Source organism: Halichoeres trimaculatus, unplaced genomic scaffold, assembly GCF_033239565.1.
Source record: "Halichoeres trimaculatus isolate MK-OKI-2021-1 unplaced genomic scaffold, fHalTri1.1 fHalTri1_scaffold_3, whole genome shotgun sequence".
In the NCBI taxonomy this organism is placed as follows: domain Eukaryota; kingdom Metazoa; phylum Chordata; class Actinopteri; order Labriformes; family Labridae; genus Halichoeres; species Halichoeres trimaculatus.
In genome coordinates this window covers 37,268,306-37,286,711 of record NW_027437181.1, presented here as the reverse complement: position 1 = coordinate 37,286,711, position 18,406 = coordinate 37,268,306, and the positions used below count along the sequence as shown (strand labels likewise).

The 18,406-nt window shown below is 41.7% G+C and overlaps 1 protein-coding gene across 2 annotated transcripts in view; it reads right to left on the bottom strand.

The window, feature by feature from the left end:
* The window catches only part of cemip (cell migration inducing hyaluronidase 1), a 108,344-nt gene that overhangs the window by 38,532 nt on the left and 51,406 nt on the right, over positions 1–18,406 (bottom strand). Inside the window, exons 7-11 of one of the 2 annotated variants that reach the window (XM_074666891.1) lie at positions 14,473–14,543; positions 13,540–13,635; positions 12,455–12,576; positions 9,257–9,404; positions 7,517–7,708 (exon numbers count right to left, since the gene is read on the bottom strand). In XM_074666891.1, coding sequence (XP_074522992.1) covers positions 7,517–7,708; positions 9,257–9,404; positions 12,455–12,576; positions 13,540–13,635; positions 14,473–14,543 — 629 coding nt within the window. The remainder of the gene's footprint in view (positions 1–7,516; positions 7,709–9,256; positions 9,405–12,454; positions 12,577–13,539; positions 13,636–14,472; positions 14,544–18,406) is intronic. The other variant, XM_074666892.1, reaches the window with a different exon arrangement.

Below are 18,406 nucleotides of genomic sequence, written 5' to 3'. Positions count from 1 at the left end.
CTTGGTAGAAACTGGGCTATGGAGGAAGAAAAAAAATCATTGCACTAAACCACCAGACCAGTTTAGGGCAGTAAGACCTTGATGAAGGTTTTCCACAAAATGCCACCATAGAAGACAGACCAGCATCTTTATGTGCAGCACTTCAGTTAGCCTGTTAGCATGGAGGAGATTCAGCCTGTGCTGGTTTTAATGAGATGGATCTGTTACACTGGAAAGGAAACAAACTATGGGGACAAAGCCATGGCTCAAAAAGTCCCAAACAGCTTCACCTGGAGAAACACCAGACCACCCTGCTGCCTAAAGCGTGAGGGGCATAGAGATAGACCCGCATTTTGGCTTCCAAAGTCAGTCATCATTAAAATCCTGATCTGATGGGGAGACTATAACTTGTGTATATGCATATATCAGACTAATCTAGGATACATTCCTGAGGACTTCTTCTGTGTTTGAACAGTTACTGTAAACTGGATATCCACTGACATGTTCAGCTGAAGGTCTCCAGTTTACAGGGTCACTCTTTAAATTTTGTACCCCTTGCTTCCAGTGGGAAAGCACAGTTCCTGAGGTCAAAAACCCTGATGTGAAATGTATGATGCTTTGAGTGATGTTTGTTCCAAAGGAGACGACCAAGGAGCCTGATATTGGAGGAAGCTCTGTATATCTGTCCCATTCTTTATTCTGAGACCTTCATGATTCCAGGAAAGCTCAAGATCACCAAAGAGATCACCACCATGAGAGTAAATTTGTCTCAGCTCAAATGATAAAGGTAGCATACAACTTGTTTAACACAGGTGCAGAGGTGTGAGAAGTTGTAAAAAAGTGGAAAATAAATAACTGGCGGTAAATCAGAGCCTCAAACATCTGACCAGAACTGAAAGTTTTGTGATGACACTTCAGGAGAAACCTGGCGCTACACCCAGCACTTTGTAGCTGTGGATCTAATAATACTGCTACTGACTCTTTCCAGGAGGCCTCCTGGAAAGGGAACAATATAAAACCCAACACCCAGGGGGCAGCATGATGGAGAGAAGAGATCCAGCTGTAACCCACTGCAGGAAAAGTTACATCAACAGATGATCTACAATCAAACCCAGCATAAATCCATTCACACCAAGCTCTCAGGCCCAGAGAGAGCACACCAGTGACGCTCTAACCTGTTAACTAACAAGTCAGCATCTGTGGAAGACCCAACGGACTATTCAACACAGAACAAACCAGACTGAGACTGATCAAACAAAGACAGAGAGAGGAACAGTCCAGACAGGTTAGCAGCCAGGTTTCACACAAACCACTGTCTTTACAGAGCTGTCGTTGACTGGTGATGAAACACGTTTGGTTTATTTTGTGTTAATGGTTTAAAGTGTAGTGAGACATCACGCTTGAAGAATGATGAGACTGAAACAAAAGTGCTACATGTAAAGAGAGGAGCAAATGCTTGTTGTCTGTCGCATAGAGCCAGGGGCGTAGCTACAATTAGGCAAACACAGGCAGTTGCCTGGGGCCCCAAGATTCCCAGGGGCCCCCAAAGCATCTCTTAAAAACTGATTTATGAAGTTTTCTTCAATTGAAAGCATTTGTTTTTTCTAAGTCTTACTTCACATGCTTCAAAATACATCAAAAGGCTTCATCTTTAATGATGGTTTTGGGTACTCCCACTCCCTTCTTATTCAATGGGCTATTCCATGTTACAACACATCTGAAAATTTGATCCAGGAAGAAAGAGGTAAAAAACACTTTCTTCCCATTTTTTTCTTATTTTTAACCAAGTGGGAAATAAAAACAATGTTGCTCTGAGATCTGAGATAAACATATAAGACTTTGAGGATTTTAAGGACTTTATCTAGCCCAGGAAACATGATCATTTTCTCAAAATCAAACTTTTTGAGTTGGTGATAAACATTATTGTACAAAATCTCTTTTTGGATACATAACTCACTGGACAGGGGGTCAAATAAAAATACATTAACTTTAAAATAATAGTACCTAAAAGTATGGTAACTATAAATATCACCTCTTTCAGTAGATTTTTTTCCAGTTTTATGTTGTGCTTGATATTTACATATTTTTTCTTTACTAAATTATTTTTTTCAATATTTACCTATTGTAATGTTTTCACTTCATACTTTCTTGTTTGTTACTGTTACTCTGTAAATTCCCCACTGTGGGACAAATAAGCTGTCAATTGATCATAAAAGATTTCAAATCCAGGACAAAGTTGATTAAATTATGTATTCACTTTTTTCAAAATCAAACTTAAGTACAGAACTTGAGGAAATGCATTTAGTTGCGCTAAGTTACCATGTACAAGATTAGCACTGTCTCATGCCTTGATTCTGGGAAAGAGACAGTGGACCCAGGGAAGGCCAGTCTAGCTCTGAGGAAGATGAGTTACAAGGACATGGAGGGCCCCATTGACTGGGTTTGCCTTGGGCCCCCAAAAGACTAAATAGGCCCCTGCATAGAGCTGCACGAAACATTTACAAATTGACAGATAGTTCTGAAAATGGACAAAGGAGCAAAGTCTCATTTAGAGCACGGGTTGGTTTACCACAGTTACACCTGTCACAGGTCTGACATGTTAAACTCTCTCTCCCGCTACCTGTTATTAATGGAATCAAACTGATGAGCAGCCCCGGGTCATCCATCTCCACACTCTCAGTTATCAGAACAACCCCCTCCCCCCTTTCCTGCAGAGTCCGTGTGGAAGTCGACTTGATTATCCCTTCAAACACAAAAATGCAGCTACACAATAGCGTGCTCAGACGAATTAATGAGATGGATCACAGTCAAGAGAGTGACAGACGCTCTGAGCAGCAGCCTGGGGTTTGGGAAAAATAGGATTTCACTGTGGTTGGCTTTACTCCAAGCAATGTGAAGAAGACAAAAGAGGCAGAAGAGAGAGGGCTATGTTATTCTGCAGCAGATGAGAAACACTATGCAGGGATTTGAATACATTCTGGCTCTAAGTCTTAATCAAAAGCAGAGGACCTTTATTATTTCCAAATATGTGCCCGGGATGTCAAAAACTGCTGACTTCTAGCTGCTTAGGCTCGGAGTTTAGCATTTTCATCCCCCACATGCGTTAAAGAGCAAAACAATGGAAATGACTTAGAAAACAATTGCATGGAGTGCTGCATGGGTTTTTGGAAAGGTTGAAAACTTGCTTGACAAAAATGTGTATCTCTCTGGTTCTCATCAGTAAAGGGATCCAACTTCAAGCTTTAAGGAAAGCTGAGGCACTCAAAGGTATTAATTAAAAAGCCGTTTTCCATCAGGGCTACAGGATCATAAAAAACATGCCAACATGTTTCAGCCATACAGGCCTTCACCAGGGCTGTTACAATGTGGCTGCCAATCTGCTTCCTTTATAGGTTTTTGAACAGGTCACATGGTTTTAAATTGTCACATGATCAAACTCAAGGTTATTCCATTCAATGCAGTAAAGCAACCAGTTAATCAAACTCAACGATAGTAAAGATCTTTTCAAACTTTACATTTAATACACACAGGAAGCCTTTTTTTCTTAAAGAATATTTAAAATAATGGTGCTAGAGAAGCTACAAAAAGGAGAGAAGTCTAGTTTTCCATTCAGACCAGGAAATTGTGTTGCTTTTAATGTATATGTCCAGAAAGACTATCTTTCCTTTTTAATCTGTCTCCTCTTCTCATAGAACTTTGTATATGTTTAATACCTGATATCTTCAGAGAGTTGCAGCTACCGTGATTAGCCTCTTTATGATGTAATGCCATAGGATATTATGGATTGCCCATTCTAACTGCATGTTTATGTTTTGCCTGTTGTGCCCTCAGTTTGCGCTTAGTTCTCCCAATGTAAAAACATCCACAAGGACATTCAAGTCAGTAAATTACAAAACAAGTATTGCAGTTTATAAAAGACTTGATCTCAAACTTCTGACCTGTTGTAACATCTGTGAAAAAAACTTATCCATGACATATTTTCACAATAATTGCAATTTCCACATTTATAATTACCTGTTTTGAAGTCTTACTAAGTCTAATTTTTTGTTTTGTTTTGGGGGAGATAGCTTCTCACTAATTTATCACTTAAAGTAGGAGCTCTTCTGAAGCTTATAGTTGTCAGGAAGGGCTTCTCCAAAAGACGTGTTACTTTTCAATATATACCAATTTCTCTTTGTTATTTGTTTAATTTGGTTTGCTTAGCAGCCATACTGTGTCACAAAACAGATTTGATTAAATGAATATTGTTGCCTTTGTTTTTTAACCAGGAGCTGCTCTCTGGGGAGGTCTTGACTTTGTTGTAAGCAGTATCTAAAGTCTTCTCTGAGCAGCCTCGTTTTTCAAATCTGTGTCTCAGGTCTAGTGCATTTTTTTTTTAATTATCTGATGAATCACACATTTTTTTAACTCTCTGATACTGGTCAAAAGGGATGCTATCAATGCAGTCAGTTGGTTTTCTGAACATAGTTGTATGCAGGTCACCAGCTCCAACTTTGGAGATCTTCAGATCTAAAAAATTGATATTTTCAGATGAAAATTCTCGGCTAACTTTAAATTCTTATTTGTTTTATTAAGATATGAATGAAAATTCTGAAGTTCTAACTCTGATCCTAACCAAAGTAAGAATATCGTCTATGTATCTACCCCACCAGATAATTTTATCTGGGTAGACATTTTGACTAGAAAACAAAAACTTCTCCTCCCAGTGTCCCATGAATAGGTTAGAATTGTTTGGTGCAAAGCTTGCTCTCATAGCTGTACCTTTTCTCTGTCTATAAAATTGATTCTGGAAGAGAAAAACATTGTTAGGCCATTGTGTTGGTTGCAAGACAAATGCAGCAGATCCTGGTTGACTCTTCTCCAGGTAGTATGATAGAGCTTCCAACCCTTCTTAATGATCAATATTAGTGTAAAGGAACTCAAAAACCATAGTGACCAGAAGAGCTGACCCAATGTTTTTAGTTTCTGTGATTTTATTGAGTACATGTGTACCATCTTGAATAAAAGAGGGCAGCTCTAACACAAATGGCTTTCTGTAAAAGCCCACAAATTTAGATACTGGTTCACCGACAGACTTATTATCGGTCTTCCAGGGGGGTTTTCCAAGTTCTTATGGACTTTTGGAAGCATGTAGAAAGAGGGATTTATAGGGTTTTCACATAACAAAAAGTCATGTTTGTATTGAGAAATCCACCCTTGATCCTTTGCATCCAAGAGAATTTCTTTAAGTTCAGTCTTTATTTGCTCAGTTGGAGTAGACTTTAAAGGCTCATAGTACTTACTGTTGTTCAGTTGAGGTACTGGTCTCTGCCCCACAAAGGAGGAGCAGTGGTGGTGTGGGGCAGACAAAAAAAAAACTATGACAGAGGGCGTTGTGTTGTCATAGAAACTTAACAACTTAGACGTGCTGTAAACAACCCGGTGCTGATCAACCAGATTGGGAAGATGAGAAGTAGCATTTTTTAATTACCTGTAATATTGGTGCTGATAATCTCATTTTAAAGTGTGGATTATTAGCAGACATATATCTAGAAGGGAGACTTTTTCAAGATCACTTGGAAAATCCTCACAGGGACTTAAAATAACATGAATAACATGTTCCTAAGTATTCACAGACCATCTGTACTATGTACAGAATATAAGAGGAAGAGACTTTGTGATGTGGGACTTCACTGGGCTTCACTGAGATTGACATTAAAGCAACAGAGAGTGCAAAATGAAGCTGTTTTGTCTGACAGCTTAAAAGTGGCCCAAAAGAGAGTCTGAAAACCCAAAAGAAAATAACTGAACCAAAGCTTAGATGAGAGTTCCAGCTTTTGATTCACATATCCTTCTTCAAAACTTGGTCTGTGATTTCTAACCCTCAGAAGCTTCAGTTTAACTAATAGTTGGTTGTTAAAAAAAAAAAAAAGTTAAACATTAAGGTCTGTCAAACTGAGTCAGCTCTTACAGAAGCTGCAGTCAGACTCTGAGCCTGACACAGACTGAGGAGCGAGAGGAGCTCTTTCCAGGTCTCCCAGGTCCAAGTCAAAAGGGGAACAGACCAACCTGCACTGTGTTTAAATACACTTTCAAAATCCAGGACTGCAGACTGGTTAACCTACACACCACTTCCAATTCACTTCATTTGTTGTCATTGGGTCACATGAGAGTAATTACACAAGGGCAGGCTAGAGTGATACATGGTGGTTTCGTGTTGAGCTGCTTCAGATATTAAATATGTAATATTTGGACTTAGGCATGTTTCAGACACCTGTGCTCATCTTTTGCTGCATTTTGGGCTGGACTTTAACATGTTACGCTCTCAGCATATTTTTTCAGCACACTGCAGTACCTCAGAGTCACTCTGGGGAAATTTCTTCAGTATTATTATTTTGGATTGTTGATTTGATCAAGGGCTGCATGGTGGCACAACTGTTAGCGCTGCAGCCTCACAACCAGAAGGTCACCGATTCGATTCTGAGCTTGATCAGTGGGCCTTTCAGTGTGGAGTTTGCATGTTCTCCATGCGGCAACCTCCGGTCTGAGAATATGAGACAATGCGGAAGTGCTAATATTCTCAAGTAGTTTGTAATTCTCAAGTGTTTGCTTGAGGCTGGCTCCGGAAGTACCGGAAGTCGCATACACCCCAAGCCAAAAAAAGCCATTTTCAAAGCAGAAATTAACCTATTTACAGCCTGGTTCAAAAAACGTCTCCTGTCCAAGTCCCTAATTTTACAACCTGCACTCACTGTACTGGGGGTGAATTTTTTTCTAACTCTGCCGTTCAGAGGATATTAAGATCGTAAGCTCCCCCAGCGAGAGGCACAGCTGTGGGTCACATGACCGACAGGCGCCCTATGGCTGTACGTGAAGCCCTTGCCACTACCAATATGGCTACTATAGCCGATATGCTTCATTTTCTGTTTCAGAAACAGATGTGTGGTGTCAGACTACGTTCTTGTTTTATACAGTCTATGATGTTCTCCCTGTGCATGCCTGGGTTCTCTCCGGGTACTCCAGCTTCCTCCCACAGTCCAAAAACATGTTAACTAGGTTAAATAAGCGCTCTAAATTGTCCCTTGATGCGAGTTTGTGTGTGAATGGTTGTCTGTGTTTATGTGTCAGCCCTGTGATTGGCTGGCGACCAGTCCAGGATGTACCCTGCCTCTCGCCCAATGACAGCTGGGATGGGCTACAGCCACCTGGGACCCTGAACAGGATGAGCAGTAAAGAAAATGGATGGATGGATGAATTGATCAAAGACGGACATTTGTACTCATCCACTTCCTTGCTGTTCTGAGTGTTCAAGACTTGAAGAGTTTCCCTTCAGGGTTTATAAAGAGTTTGGTCAAAGTGTCCAATTTATCAGGAGTTAACTATGTGTCATTATTTACAATCAAATGTATAATCAGAGCACTTCCTAAATATATGTGCTCTATGTCTGTGTAGTAGGAGACTAAGTTGATGTGAAAGGACATAAATATTTTCCAAGCTGCATCAAAACCTGAATCTTTGCTCTGCATGAAAGGACCTCATGTTTTCACATCTCTCTTACCTTGAACCCTGACCTGGTTGGGTGAGCAAGTTGAACAAGGTAATAGGGTAAACTCTTCGGCTTCGTGCATGGAGTAGTCCGTGCTCGCCACCACCACCCGATCCAATGGCCCCCAGCCCACTGGTTGGTCAACAAGCTCCAGGATTGTGCTGTTGGTAGACGTATTGATGGAGATGGACGCCTGTGGGCGAACTGAAGTAGGCAGAGCACACAGAAACAGTTTCACACGTGTTAACTTCCTCAATAGACAAAACATTTAAAGGAGAGTTTGGTTTTAGACCCCTTACTGCCTAAATTAATTCACAAGTGTATAAATTATACATGCTGTGATCTGGTGCTGTATGGAATATAAAATCAACTCGACTTCCAGTGGGGGCAGTTGCCTCCATATGGGGGGCTGGCCGGCCCCTTGTACAATGGAAGGGGAAACACTGGGTTCACTGAATCCAGGCTTTGGTTTTTATCATGGTTTTGTGGTCACGGTTTTTGGTTGTACATGGTGTACATTGTTGTTGTTTTCAACCATAGACTGTAAAAAAAATGTGATGCATTAGCTGCTCTTTGAGGAGAGTATCAAAACGTTCATGTTTTGATACTCTCCTCAAAGAGCAGATTGATGGGAGCAGACTCCTTATCTGGTCCTCATGTTGGGTCTTTGTTTATAAAATAACAAGACTTAAATAAATGGTCTGAACCCAATCAGTGTGTAAAGTGTCTTCAGATATCTGTTGTATACTGGCGCTGTATATAGCTAAAACTGTTCATCTTTTTAAAAAAAGGAAACACTCTCTGAAGTCTGGTTTATCTTAAACAACAGAAATCTCCATAATTGGTTTTCTCAGCAAAAAGAATCCTGTGTGTGAAAATAAAAGTTGTTTTAGGAAGGTGCATTTTAACATTTGGCTGAACTGGCTGCAGGTTCTGCTTGTTTTAGATCCAACACATTCCTCTTTTCAAAAAGTTTCAAAAACACCAGGAACACCCTCTCCTCTTCATCTGTGCTGTGTGTAACCTTTGACCAAGAGGAACGACTGTTCATCCACATTACTCTGTGTGTTTAGAGTATTTAATACATCCCAAAGAGTCACACATCAAACCTCATCAGTGGCGACATCAACCTCCACAGATGGCTTTAGAAAATCAGTGTTTGGAGGTCATTCTCACAACTTCTTCAAATATAAGAGTTGTGGTCAGAAAAGGATTAAATGCCATGGCTCCGTGCCACGGCCCAGGAAGCCCAGTGACTGAGGCCCTCAGATCATATCTACAGAACTGACCTCATGTAGATCCTCTAACCCGCCTGCCTCTACAAGAAACACAAACAACAAGTGTTGTACTCTGAGTAACCCTGAGCATGAGACTGAAACTGCCAAACACTCAGCACATGCCACGCAGACACAAATAGACACGGACAGACAAGCCCAGACAGAGGATCTTGATGGCTAAGCATTGTTCGAGAGATGCCTGATACTTTGGTTGTGTGGTTGTGTTTCCCTTCACCATGATGCTGGCTCCATGCATTCCTATCATTACTGCCTCCTCACGCACAACACACCCTCTGGAGCTCAGCCAGTGTTTGTGTCTGCATGTTTGCAAACTCTGAGCCATCCAGTCATTTCACCTCAGTTACTCCAGCTCTCTTTACTCCCCACTCTGCTGTTTGTGAAATGACAGAAATGATACGTTCACACCATGCTCATGGATACACACACAGACTCTGACAGTAAGTGGAGGATTTACCCAGTTTTCCACAGAGAAAGCGAACCCTGTAGTTTTGACAGAGGCCATGAGCCTGGTCTTTGTTGAGGCAGACAAAGCCGTAGTCCTTATCATTCTTGTGGATCACGTCTCCGGTCTGGCTGGCTGGTGTGCCATCATGGGTTTCAGCCTGGACACAGAATAGAAGAAAGGTTAAAAATAATGTAGGGTACTTCAAAGAAGTCCAAACACCAAAACCCCATCTGATCCCTGTGACAAACTATGATACTGACACCGACAGATATTCCTCAGGTACAGGACAGATATGTCTTCATACGCTTTCTTCAGAGAGAGACAAAAGTGTGGAGTCACTTGTCATGGGTCCAACCTCAAAGCACACAGTGTTTTTTTATTAATCATTATCAAGTTACAGGTATTAAATTAACAATAATAATGAAACAAAAAGCTAAAAAAAAAAAAAACAGCGGAACATTAAAAAAAAGAATTACAAAAGCAAAGGTACAATTACTGATTATATTGATCCATCAATGATGGACTGAACCCTCAATCTGAAACCTGTGACCCTGAGCGCAGTTCACTCTGAGGACAGCAAATGACTGGTACAAATAGTTCAGGGTTATCAGAGGGGTATGAAGAGGTTCAGAGAGCTCCAGCTCTGTGCTGCAGCTAGAACTGGATTTATGGTACCCATCAGGCATTTGGCATGGATCATACCTCTAGCAATCCAGAGTTATCGGTGATGACAAACCAGAACAGATACCAACACGCCAACAACACAGCTGGTTTTACAGAGATGTAGCCTCCCATAACTCCCTGTTCCTTTTCTTTTTCCCTCAACTCCTCTTTCTAGTCGGTTAGGATTCAGCACTCTGTGAACAGACCACTTCATTAGCAGGGACCCTTAGGGTCTAACCCTCCCTATGGAAGGGGTCAGTAAGTGTCTTTAATGAATACCAGTCAGAAGGCTGAACCAGACCAAGACCATTAAAAGACTCAGGAAAACTTGGCAGGTGTTTATACTTCATCAGCTGATCAGAAGTGAGACACCTTTAGTTTAATATTCAATGTTTTTAACTTCATGAGATACTTACTTTTTATCTAAAACTGTAAGCCATGACCATCACAAATGAAAAACTGAATATTTCACTCTGTGTGAACTAAATTGTGCAATAATTGAGTTTCACTTTTTGACTTAGACTACTGAACAATGCTGCTGATGATGATAGAGATGAAGTCTACATGATGATAACCGAAGCACTGAGTAAGATTCAATACGTTTTAACTCTTCTGTAAAACAACACAAATTCATTACAGGTTTTCCTGACATCACTTACAGAAATTTTGAATATAAACATTTTTCAACTTATGAAGCTAAATATCACCGGGTCAACATACTGCTAATATATGGACTCTTCAGAGAGGCTGAGATTCCCAGAAGAAAATGTTCATCACTCTGTGAGACTCTATGAGAGTCAGTCACCTTCCTGCGTCAGTCACCTCCCTCAGTCTGTTCTCTTCCTCAGTCAGTCATCTTCAGGGGCAGGCTGGCCATCGGGAAATTCGGGACTTTTCTTGAGCGAGTGCTGCCGCTCTGCCAATGTGTTCCGTTGGCCGGGCCGAGTCAAAGTCCCCGGCTGTTTTTCAGTCCCAGTCCACCACTGGTCATCTTCCTCAGTCAGTCACCTTTCCTCAGTAACCTTTCCTCAGACACCTTTCCTCAGTCACCTTTCCTCAGTCACCTTCCTCAGTTAGTCACCTTCCTCAGTTAGTCACCTTCCTCAGTCAGTTGCCTTCTTCAGTCACCTTCCTCAGTCAGTCACCTTTCCTCAGTCACCTTCCTCAGTCACCTTCCTCAGTCAGTTGCCTTCCTCAGTCACCTTCCTCAGTCAGTCACCTTTCCTCAGTCACCTTTCCTCAGTCAGTTGCCTTCCTCAGTCACCTTCCTCAGTCAGTCACTTTTCCTCAGTCACCTTTCCTCAGTCAGTTGCCTTCCTCAGTCACCTTCCTCAGTCAGTCACCTTTCCTCAGTCACCTTTCCTCAGTCACCTTCCTCAGTTAGTCACCTTCCTCAGTCAGTTGCCTTCCTCAGTCACCTTCCTCAGTCAGTTGCCTTCCTCAGTCACCTTCCTCAGTCAGTCACCTTCCTCAGTCACCTTCCTCAGTTAGTCACCTTCCTCAGTCAGTTGCCTTCCTCAGTCACCTTCCTCAGTCAGTCACCTTTCCTCAGTCACCTTCCTCAGTCAGTTGCCTTCCTCAGTCACCTTCCTCAGTCAGTCACCTTTCCTCAGTCACCTTCCTCAATCAGTTGCCTTCCTCAGTCACCTTCCTCAGTCAGTCACCTTTCCTTAGTCACCTTTCCTCAGTCACCTTCCTCAGTCAGTCACCTTTCCTTAGTCACCTTTCCTCAGTCACCTTCCTCAGTCAGTCACCTTTCCTCAGTCACCTTCCTCAATCAGTTGCCTTCCTCAGTCACCTTCCTCAGTCAGTCACCTTTCCTTAGTCACCTTTCCTCAGTCACCTTCCTCAGTCAGTCACCTTTCCTTAGTCACCTTTCCTCAGTCACCTTCCTCAGTCAGTCACCTTTCCTCAGTCACCTTCCTCAGTCAGTCCTCTTCTCTCAGTCACCTTTCCTCAATCAGTTGCCTTCTTCAGTTTGTTACCTTCCTTTGTCAATTAACTCCTCAGTCAGTCCTCTTCTCTCAGTCAGTCACCTTCAGGAGCAGGCGGGCCATCGGGAAATTCTGGACTTTTCTTTTCCTGAACGGCTGGTCTATCCCAGACCCTAACTGACTGGCGCTCGGAGCATTTTTTTTTTTTTTTAAATTAATGAAGTCAGGGGCAGACTGGTCTACTTGGGGGGGAGGTTGCTACTGGTCTGCCAATGTGTCCCATTGTTGTGGACCTGGCCGAGTAAAAGTCCCGGGCTGTTTTTCAGTCCCAGTCCACCACTGGTCATCTTCCTCAGTCAGTCACCTTCCTCAGTCATCTTCCTCTGTCAGTCACCTTCCTCAGTCACCTTCCTCAGTCAGTCACCGTCCCCTGTCAGTCATCTCCTCTGTCCAACAAATACTTTACTGTGTAGAATATTGTAGTCTTAACATCTGCATGGCTCAGCAGCAGAAGAGTGTGGAGGTTAAACTGGCCTGTCTGCTTTCCTAAATAAGAGGTTTTCAGGCTTTGAAGGCACAGCCAGTGAACTGTGAGGAAGAAAAGATTTACCTGGATGTCGAGTGGAGCACTGCACAGTCGGTCTGGATAGGCTTTGTGCAGGTCTGACAGTTTCTCCCAGTCACCCGAGCCCCTCTCATCATCCCTGTCAAACCATTCTGTCCACTCTGCCTCTGAGATTTACACACACACACACACACACACACACACACACACACACACACACACACACACACACACACACACACACACACACACACACACAGAGTTCAGTCATTGGACAGCCAAAGAGAGATGGACTAATCTTTGTCATTGCGTTGTCTTGTAGCCCTGTGATGCTGTCAGAGCAGGTTTGTCCCACAGTGAGAGGAGAGCTCTCTCCTTCTACTGGAGCTGTCACAGCAGGGATCTGAAGTTCAGCTCTCAGATTGTGAGATCAGCGCTCTAACATAGTCAGGCGGCATGAGAAAAGTATGTTTAACGTACGTCTGTTCATATATTTATCTGCATGCTGCAGCGTTGCACTGTGAATGAAATGATGTGGTTTGATGGGTTTTGGACTTGAACAGGAGTGTTGATAACAGCAGCTCCAGACAGTGAGGTATGAGGCAGACATGCTGATGAAGAGTTCATCAGCTCACGGTATCACAGCAGGGTCCATGAACTCTGGTTCAGGAAGAGTTCCCAGCTGTATGGCATGCTCCTGCTTGTGTCTGCACATGCTCTGTTTTCACTCAGAGAGACTACCTTGGATAGCTGCCCAGGAATGTTTTTAGGTGTGCAAATATAATTACTGATACTCAAAACAGTTTTTTTACTCTTTTTATTCTGACAACCCCAGGGCTATAAACTGCTCTGCAATAGGCCAAGGTTCACAGGTTCACAGGTTTGATCCACTGTTACACAGGAGGGAACAAAGAGGAGACTAAATTCACGGGACTTCTACTTTTGGATTGATCGGAATCTGTGTTATGTTCTGCAGAGAAAAAAGCTCATGTGTTTTTATCATTTTTGGAACACGTGAGAAAAAAAATGTTGTTTACATTTCATCAGACGTGTGTGTGTGTGTGTGTGTGTGTGTGTGTGTGTGTGTGTGTGTGTGTGTGTGTGTGTGTGTGTGTGTGTGTAAGACTTGCCTTGGACCCACTGGCTGCTGGCAGTAATGGTAAACTCCTCCCCACTGCTTGAGCGAACAACACAAGAGCTTTTTGCCTCTGAAGAGGCTTTGGTCCCTAAACACACACACACACACACACACACACACACACACACACACACACACACACACACACACACACACACACACACACACACACAGATTGATTACATGTATCAAATTGACATCAGTTTTTAGGCTGTGAAATCATTCAGATGTATAGAAGCTCATAACAAAGGAAACTGTGAGAAAAAAAGTTGAATAATGAGATAAAAGCCAAAACCGAGAGATTAAAAATTGTTTTGAAATCACAAGTTCCTGGGTCTCATAATTTAAACTTTTTATTACATAATTCTGACTCTTATTTCATGATTTGATTTATTATCTAATACTTTCCTCAAACTTTGAATTTTTAATCTCAAAATTCTCTATTATCTTAAACCTCTATATTTTTTTATCGTAGTAGTTCTGACTTTTTATCTTATGATGTCAATCCTTTAGTCTCATATTTTTTGTGAGAATTATAATTCTTCAGCTCATTACATGTTGTAAGCTTATGATATTTACTTTTGTCTCATTGATTCTCACTTTCTCTTTATTTCAACTTTTAATGTCATATGTCTGACTTTTATCTAATATTCAACTTTTCATCTCATAGCTCTGAACTATGTCATTATCTCAGTTTTTAATCTCATACATTATTATTATTATTTTATTTATTTTCAAAAAATTCTACTTTCCATTGTTTGGTTTCAATTTTTATAATTTTAACATCTAAAATTATAAAGTTCAACTTTTTATCTTACAATTTAAACTTCTCTTGACAGAATTCTGGCTTTTTATTTCATAACTTTAACTTTAATCTGATAATAACCATTTGTTGTTTCTTTTTGTTTCATAGCCTGAGTCTTACCCTGATAGACAGTGAGATCCTCTACAGCACTAGACGTGTCACCCTTTTTCACAATGAAAGTCCAGGGATGTCTGTGTGAGAAAGAACAAAGGAGGTAAACAGATGTTTGATTCGTTTGCAGACAGAAGAAGGGGCTAAGAAAAGGACGATAAAAAGAAAAAAATATATATAAAACGCATAAAGTTAAGAGTCTAAAGTCCTTTAAAGTCTTTGTCTTTTCTTCCTTTGGGAGAGACACCATCTTGCCTTTAATTCAATTTCTATTAAGCACCCTAAATGTTTGGTCTCAGTTTAAAGACATTCTGCTCTGGCTGTCAATGGACCCTGCATTGACTCTGTTATCAGACCGTGGAGTTATTGAGAGGAAAAATATTGTTTGCCTCTGTGAAAACATCCAATCATCAAAAAAAGCTTATTCACTTAAAAATACTTTGTAATAAAAAAATACATAAATAAATAAATACAAAGGCATTCAAATTCATTCATAAACAAAACTAGACAGATCTGATTTTTTTAAATGCTCTCTTTATTAGTTTTTTTTTGATAAATATATATATAATATATATATATATATATATATATATATATATATATATATATATATATATATATATACATATATACACACACACACACACGTATATAATATACATTTATGCATTTACATTCAACTGGTAAATAATTGTTGGAAATATTTACAAAAATTCATAAATATGCACGTGTACACTAACTATGCACTAACAGACAGACCAACAGACCGTAGCATTAAGCTTGTTGATAAGTCAATACAAAGGGGGGGGGGGGGGGGGGGGGGGGTATTTCCTGGTTGCTATTATAGAGATCTGCCCAACTTGTAAAAAAACAAGTACAGAAAAGAGCTACATATTTTAAATCTTTTAAATAGTCTTTGTTTCTTTGGGTAATACTGTTTGTAAGACAACAAGCCAGCCTGGTTTGACTGGGAGGAGACTTGTAGGTTACTAACAGTCTTTCCATCATTTCATCCCTGTCACAGCACTCACTGCTGAGCAAATGGACAGTAAACGAGTGTGTTTACTCCGTCTGCTCTCTTGTCATCTGACTGCATCAGTTTAACGTCACATTCACAGCACATTCACCAATGGCAGAGACCTCTATGTAGCCTGACTCCTCTGTCAAATATCCCTGGATTTGAAATCCACAGCCTGTCTGTGCTGATGACACCACGTTTAGAGAGTTTCAGGAGGATAGGCGACGAGAGTCATTAGGTAGGAATCCTTCCACCACCTCATCATCACTCTTATTAATTCAGTCTGTCCTCGGCAGCACCCACAACCACGGAACAAACTCAGACTTGCGAAAAGGGAATTTTGAGTCGCACAGTGACCTCGTGGCTTTATGCAAGCCACTCAATGTTTCCTGTGGTTTCCCTTCAAGGCTTAGGTTTCATAACATGGACTTGCTATGAGGTTTACCACAGGGCCTGTACTGCCAACATTCACCAGCATCTTCTCTCAGCCCACATCAAGGCCTCTGAAATTATAGGAAAACAAAGTCTTTTATATGAGCTTGTGTTTGGTTATGCCACAGCTCTCTTTGCAGAAATGAGGCTGACAGAGTAACATGCTTTAAGTAATCAGAGAGACTAGAAAAGAGCTATATAAGTACTGGTCCATTTACCATTTACCATTGTGAGCTCCACCCCTCACTGTTTCCACCTGTTGCCTTATTTATGGATGTCTGTGTCTCCCTGGTCATTGTGTCCTCTCTGTCGTTCATGCCCCAATCCAGGTGCTGGTTATATGTTTTTTTCTGTCACTGTGATTAAGTCCAATACTTTGCTCAATGCTTTTTTCCAGCTTTGCTGTAATGCCTCACTGTTACTTCGTTTCCAGTGTTCAGGCTGTCTTTGTGCTGAAACTCTGTCTAACACTCTTGAAAATTAAGATTTGTATTTTTGTTGGGGCGGCTGTGGTAGAAGGTGGAGGGTTCGATCCAAGCTCCTGCAATCATTTACCAAAGTTGCCTTGAGCAAGACACTGAACCCTGAATTGCTACAACTGTTATTCAGTAGTGTGTGAATGGGTATGAATATGTTGGATAAAACTGATGGTTCTCACCACAGAGCTCTAGCCCCCGTTTCCACCAAGCAGCTCAGTTTGGTTCGTCTGGGCACAGCACGCATTTCACGGTGTTACCACTGACTAATCCCGGGTTGGATTCCCAGATAACCAAGATGAACTGTCCCATGTATTGGGACCTTTCTTTTGGGGTGCCAGACTAAACTGACCCAATCCACAGTCTTCTCTGAAACAAAGCTTGATTGTTCTTTGTAACAAAGAGCCACATGCCAATCACAAAGAAGACAAACTGCTGAATGTCTCCTATATAGTTGCTTTGCATATATACTGTGTGGCATTTTTCTTCTTTTTTGGATTTATTAGCAGGGTACACTGTGTATGGTGTTCTGCTATTTTTTAACTGATGAAGCTACAAGCATCAAGCTTACACGCTACCTATCGCGAGGGAGCACAGTTGGCTGTGAAAACGCAAACAGGACCAGGCTATACCAAGCCAATCTGTACCAAAACGTACTGTTTGGTGGAAACAGGGCTTCTGTCTACCATCTATGTGTGGATTTTGTAGTGGAGAGGTGGAAGAGACCCGCAGTGTGAACCACTTTGAGTGTTCAGAGAGACTAGAAAAGAGATATGTAAGTAGTGCTCCATCTACCGTTTACTAATGAAAGGTAGAGTCAGCAGGGGCTGCATGGTGGTGCAACGGTGAGTGCTGCAGCCTCACAGCAAGAAGGTCACTGGTTTGATTTCCCAGCTTGGCCGGTGGGCCTTTCTGTGTGGAGTTTGCACGTTCTCCCTGTGCACGCGTGGGTTCTCTCCAGGTACTCCAGCTTCCTCCCACAGTCCAAAAACATGCTCATCAGGTTAATTAACCGCTCTAAATTGCCTATAGGTGTAAGTGTGTGCGTGAATGGTTGTCTGTCTCTGTGTCAGCCCTGTGATTGACTGGCAACCAGTCCAGGGTGTACCCCACCTCTCACCCAATGACAGCTGGGATAGGCTCCAGCCACCCGCGACCCTGAACAGGATTGAAGTTAAGATAATGAATGAATGAAGTTGAGGTCAGCAGGAGTTTGGTTACTTGTTAGTTAGCACAACATTCAAACCGGGCTCCTCCTCCTTGGCTCAGTGCCAGCAGCAGCACACACCCACAGCCTCCTACCATGACTACATGAACACACTAGCCCAGCAACTACCTGCAGCATTGCGTTTCTATGTGGGCGAGACTCAAGAGCAGTGCACAAAACTTGGCATATTAGCATAAGCTAATCACAAGTATTTGTCTCATACCTGGTTAGCCGAAAGCTAATTTGCTTCACTTGCTCACTGGATGCACTGTGATTGGCTGAGGTAACCGTACCTTGTCTCCACCTAGAAACATCCCGTTCAAAGGGCAACAAACTGTTTAGAAAACGAAGCCTATGTGTTAAAAGTAGCTGGTCATCCAGGATCTGTTTGAGGCTGGCTGCAGAAAGAGTAGAAACGACGTACACACCAAGCCATAAAAACAGACTTTTGTAGCATTAAACAGCTATGCAGCCTGGTTCAAAAAAAAAGCTTGGGTCTGAAACGTTTATTTTGCCTCAGGGGGTGATTTTTTTTATAACTCAGTGGTTTAGAAGATATTAGAATCGTTTGATTGTCCAATCAGAGACACAGCTCAGCTTGCGTGACTGACAGGCACCCAGTAGCTGTTCAAAAGGAAGCTTAAAGCCCATGTCCAATATGGCTGCTTCAGAAGATTGGCTTCATTTCGATGTTTCAGTAATAGGGGGTAACGTTGCAGAGACTATAGCCACTGTCTGTGGTCCAGGCACAACCAAGACATCAACATGCAGGCAGAGGAGGGGCTTGAGGCAGACACAGACACTGACACA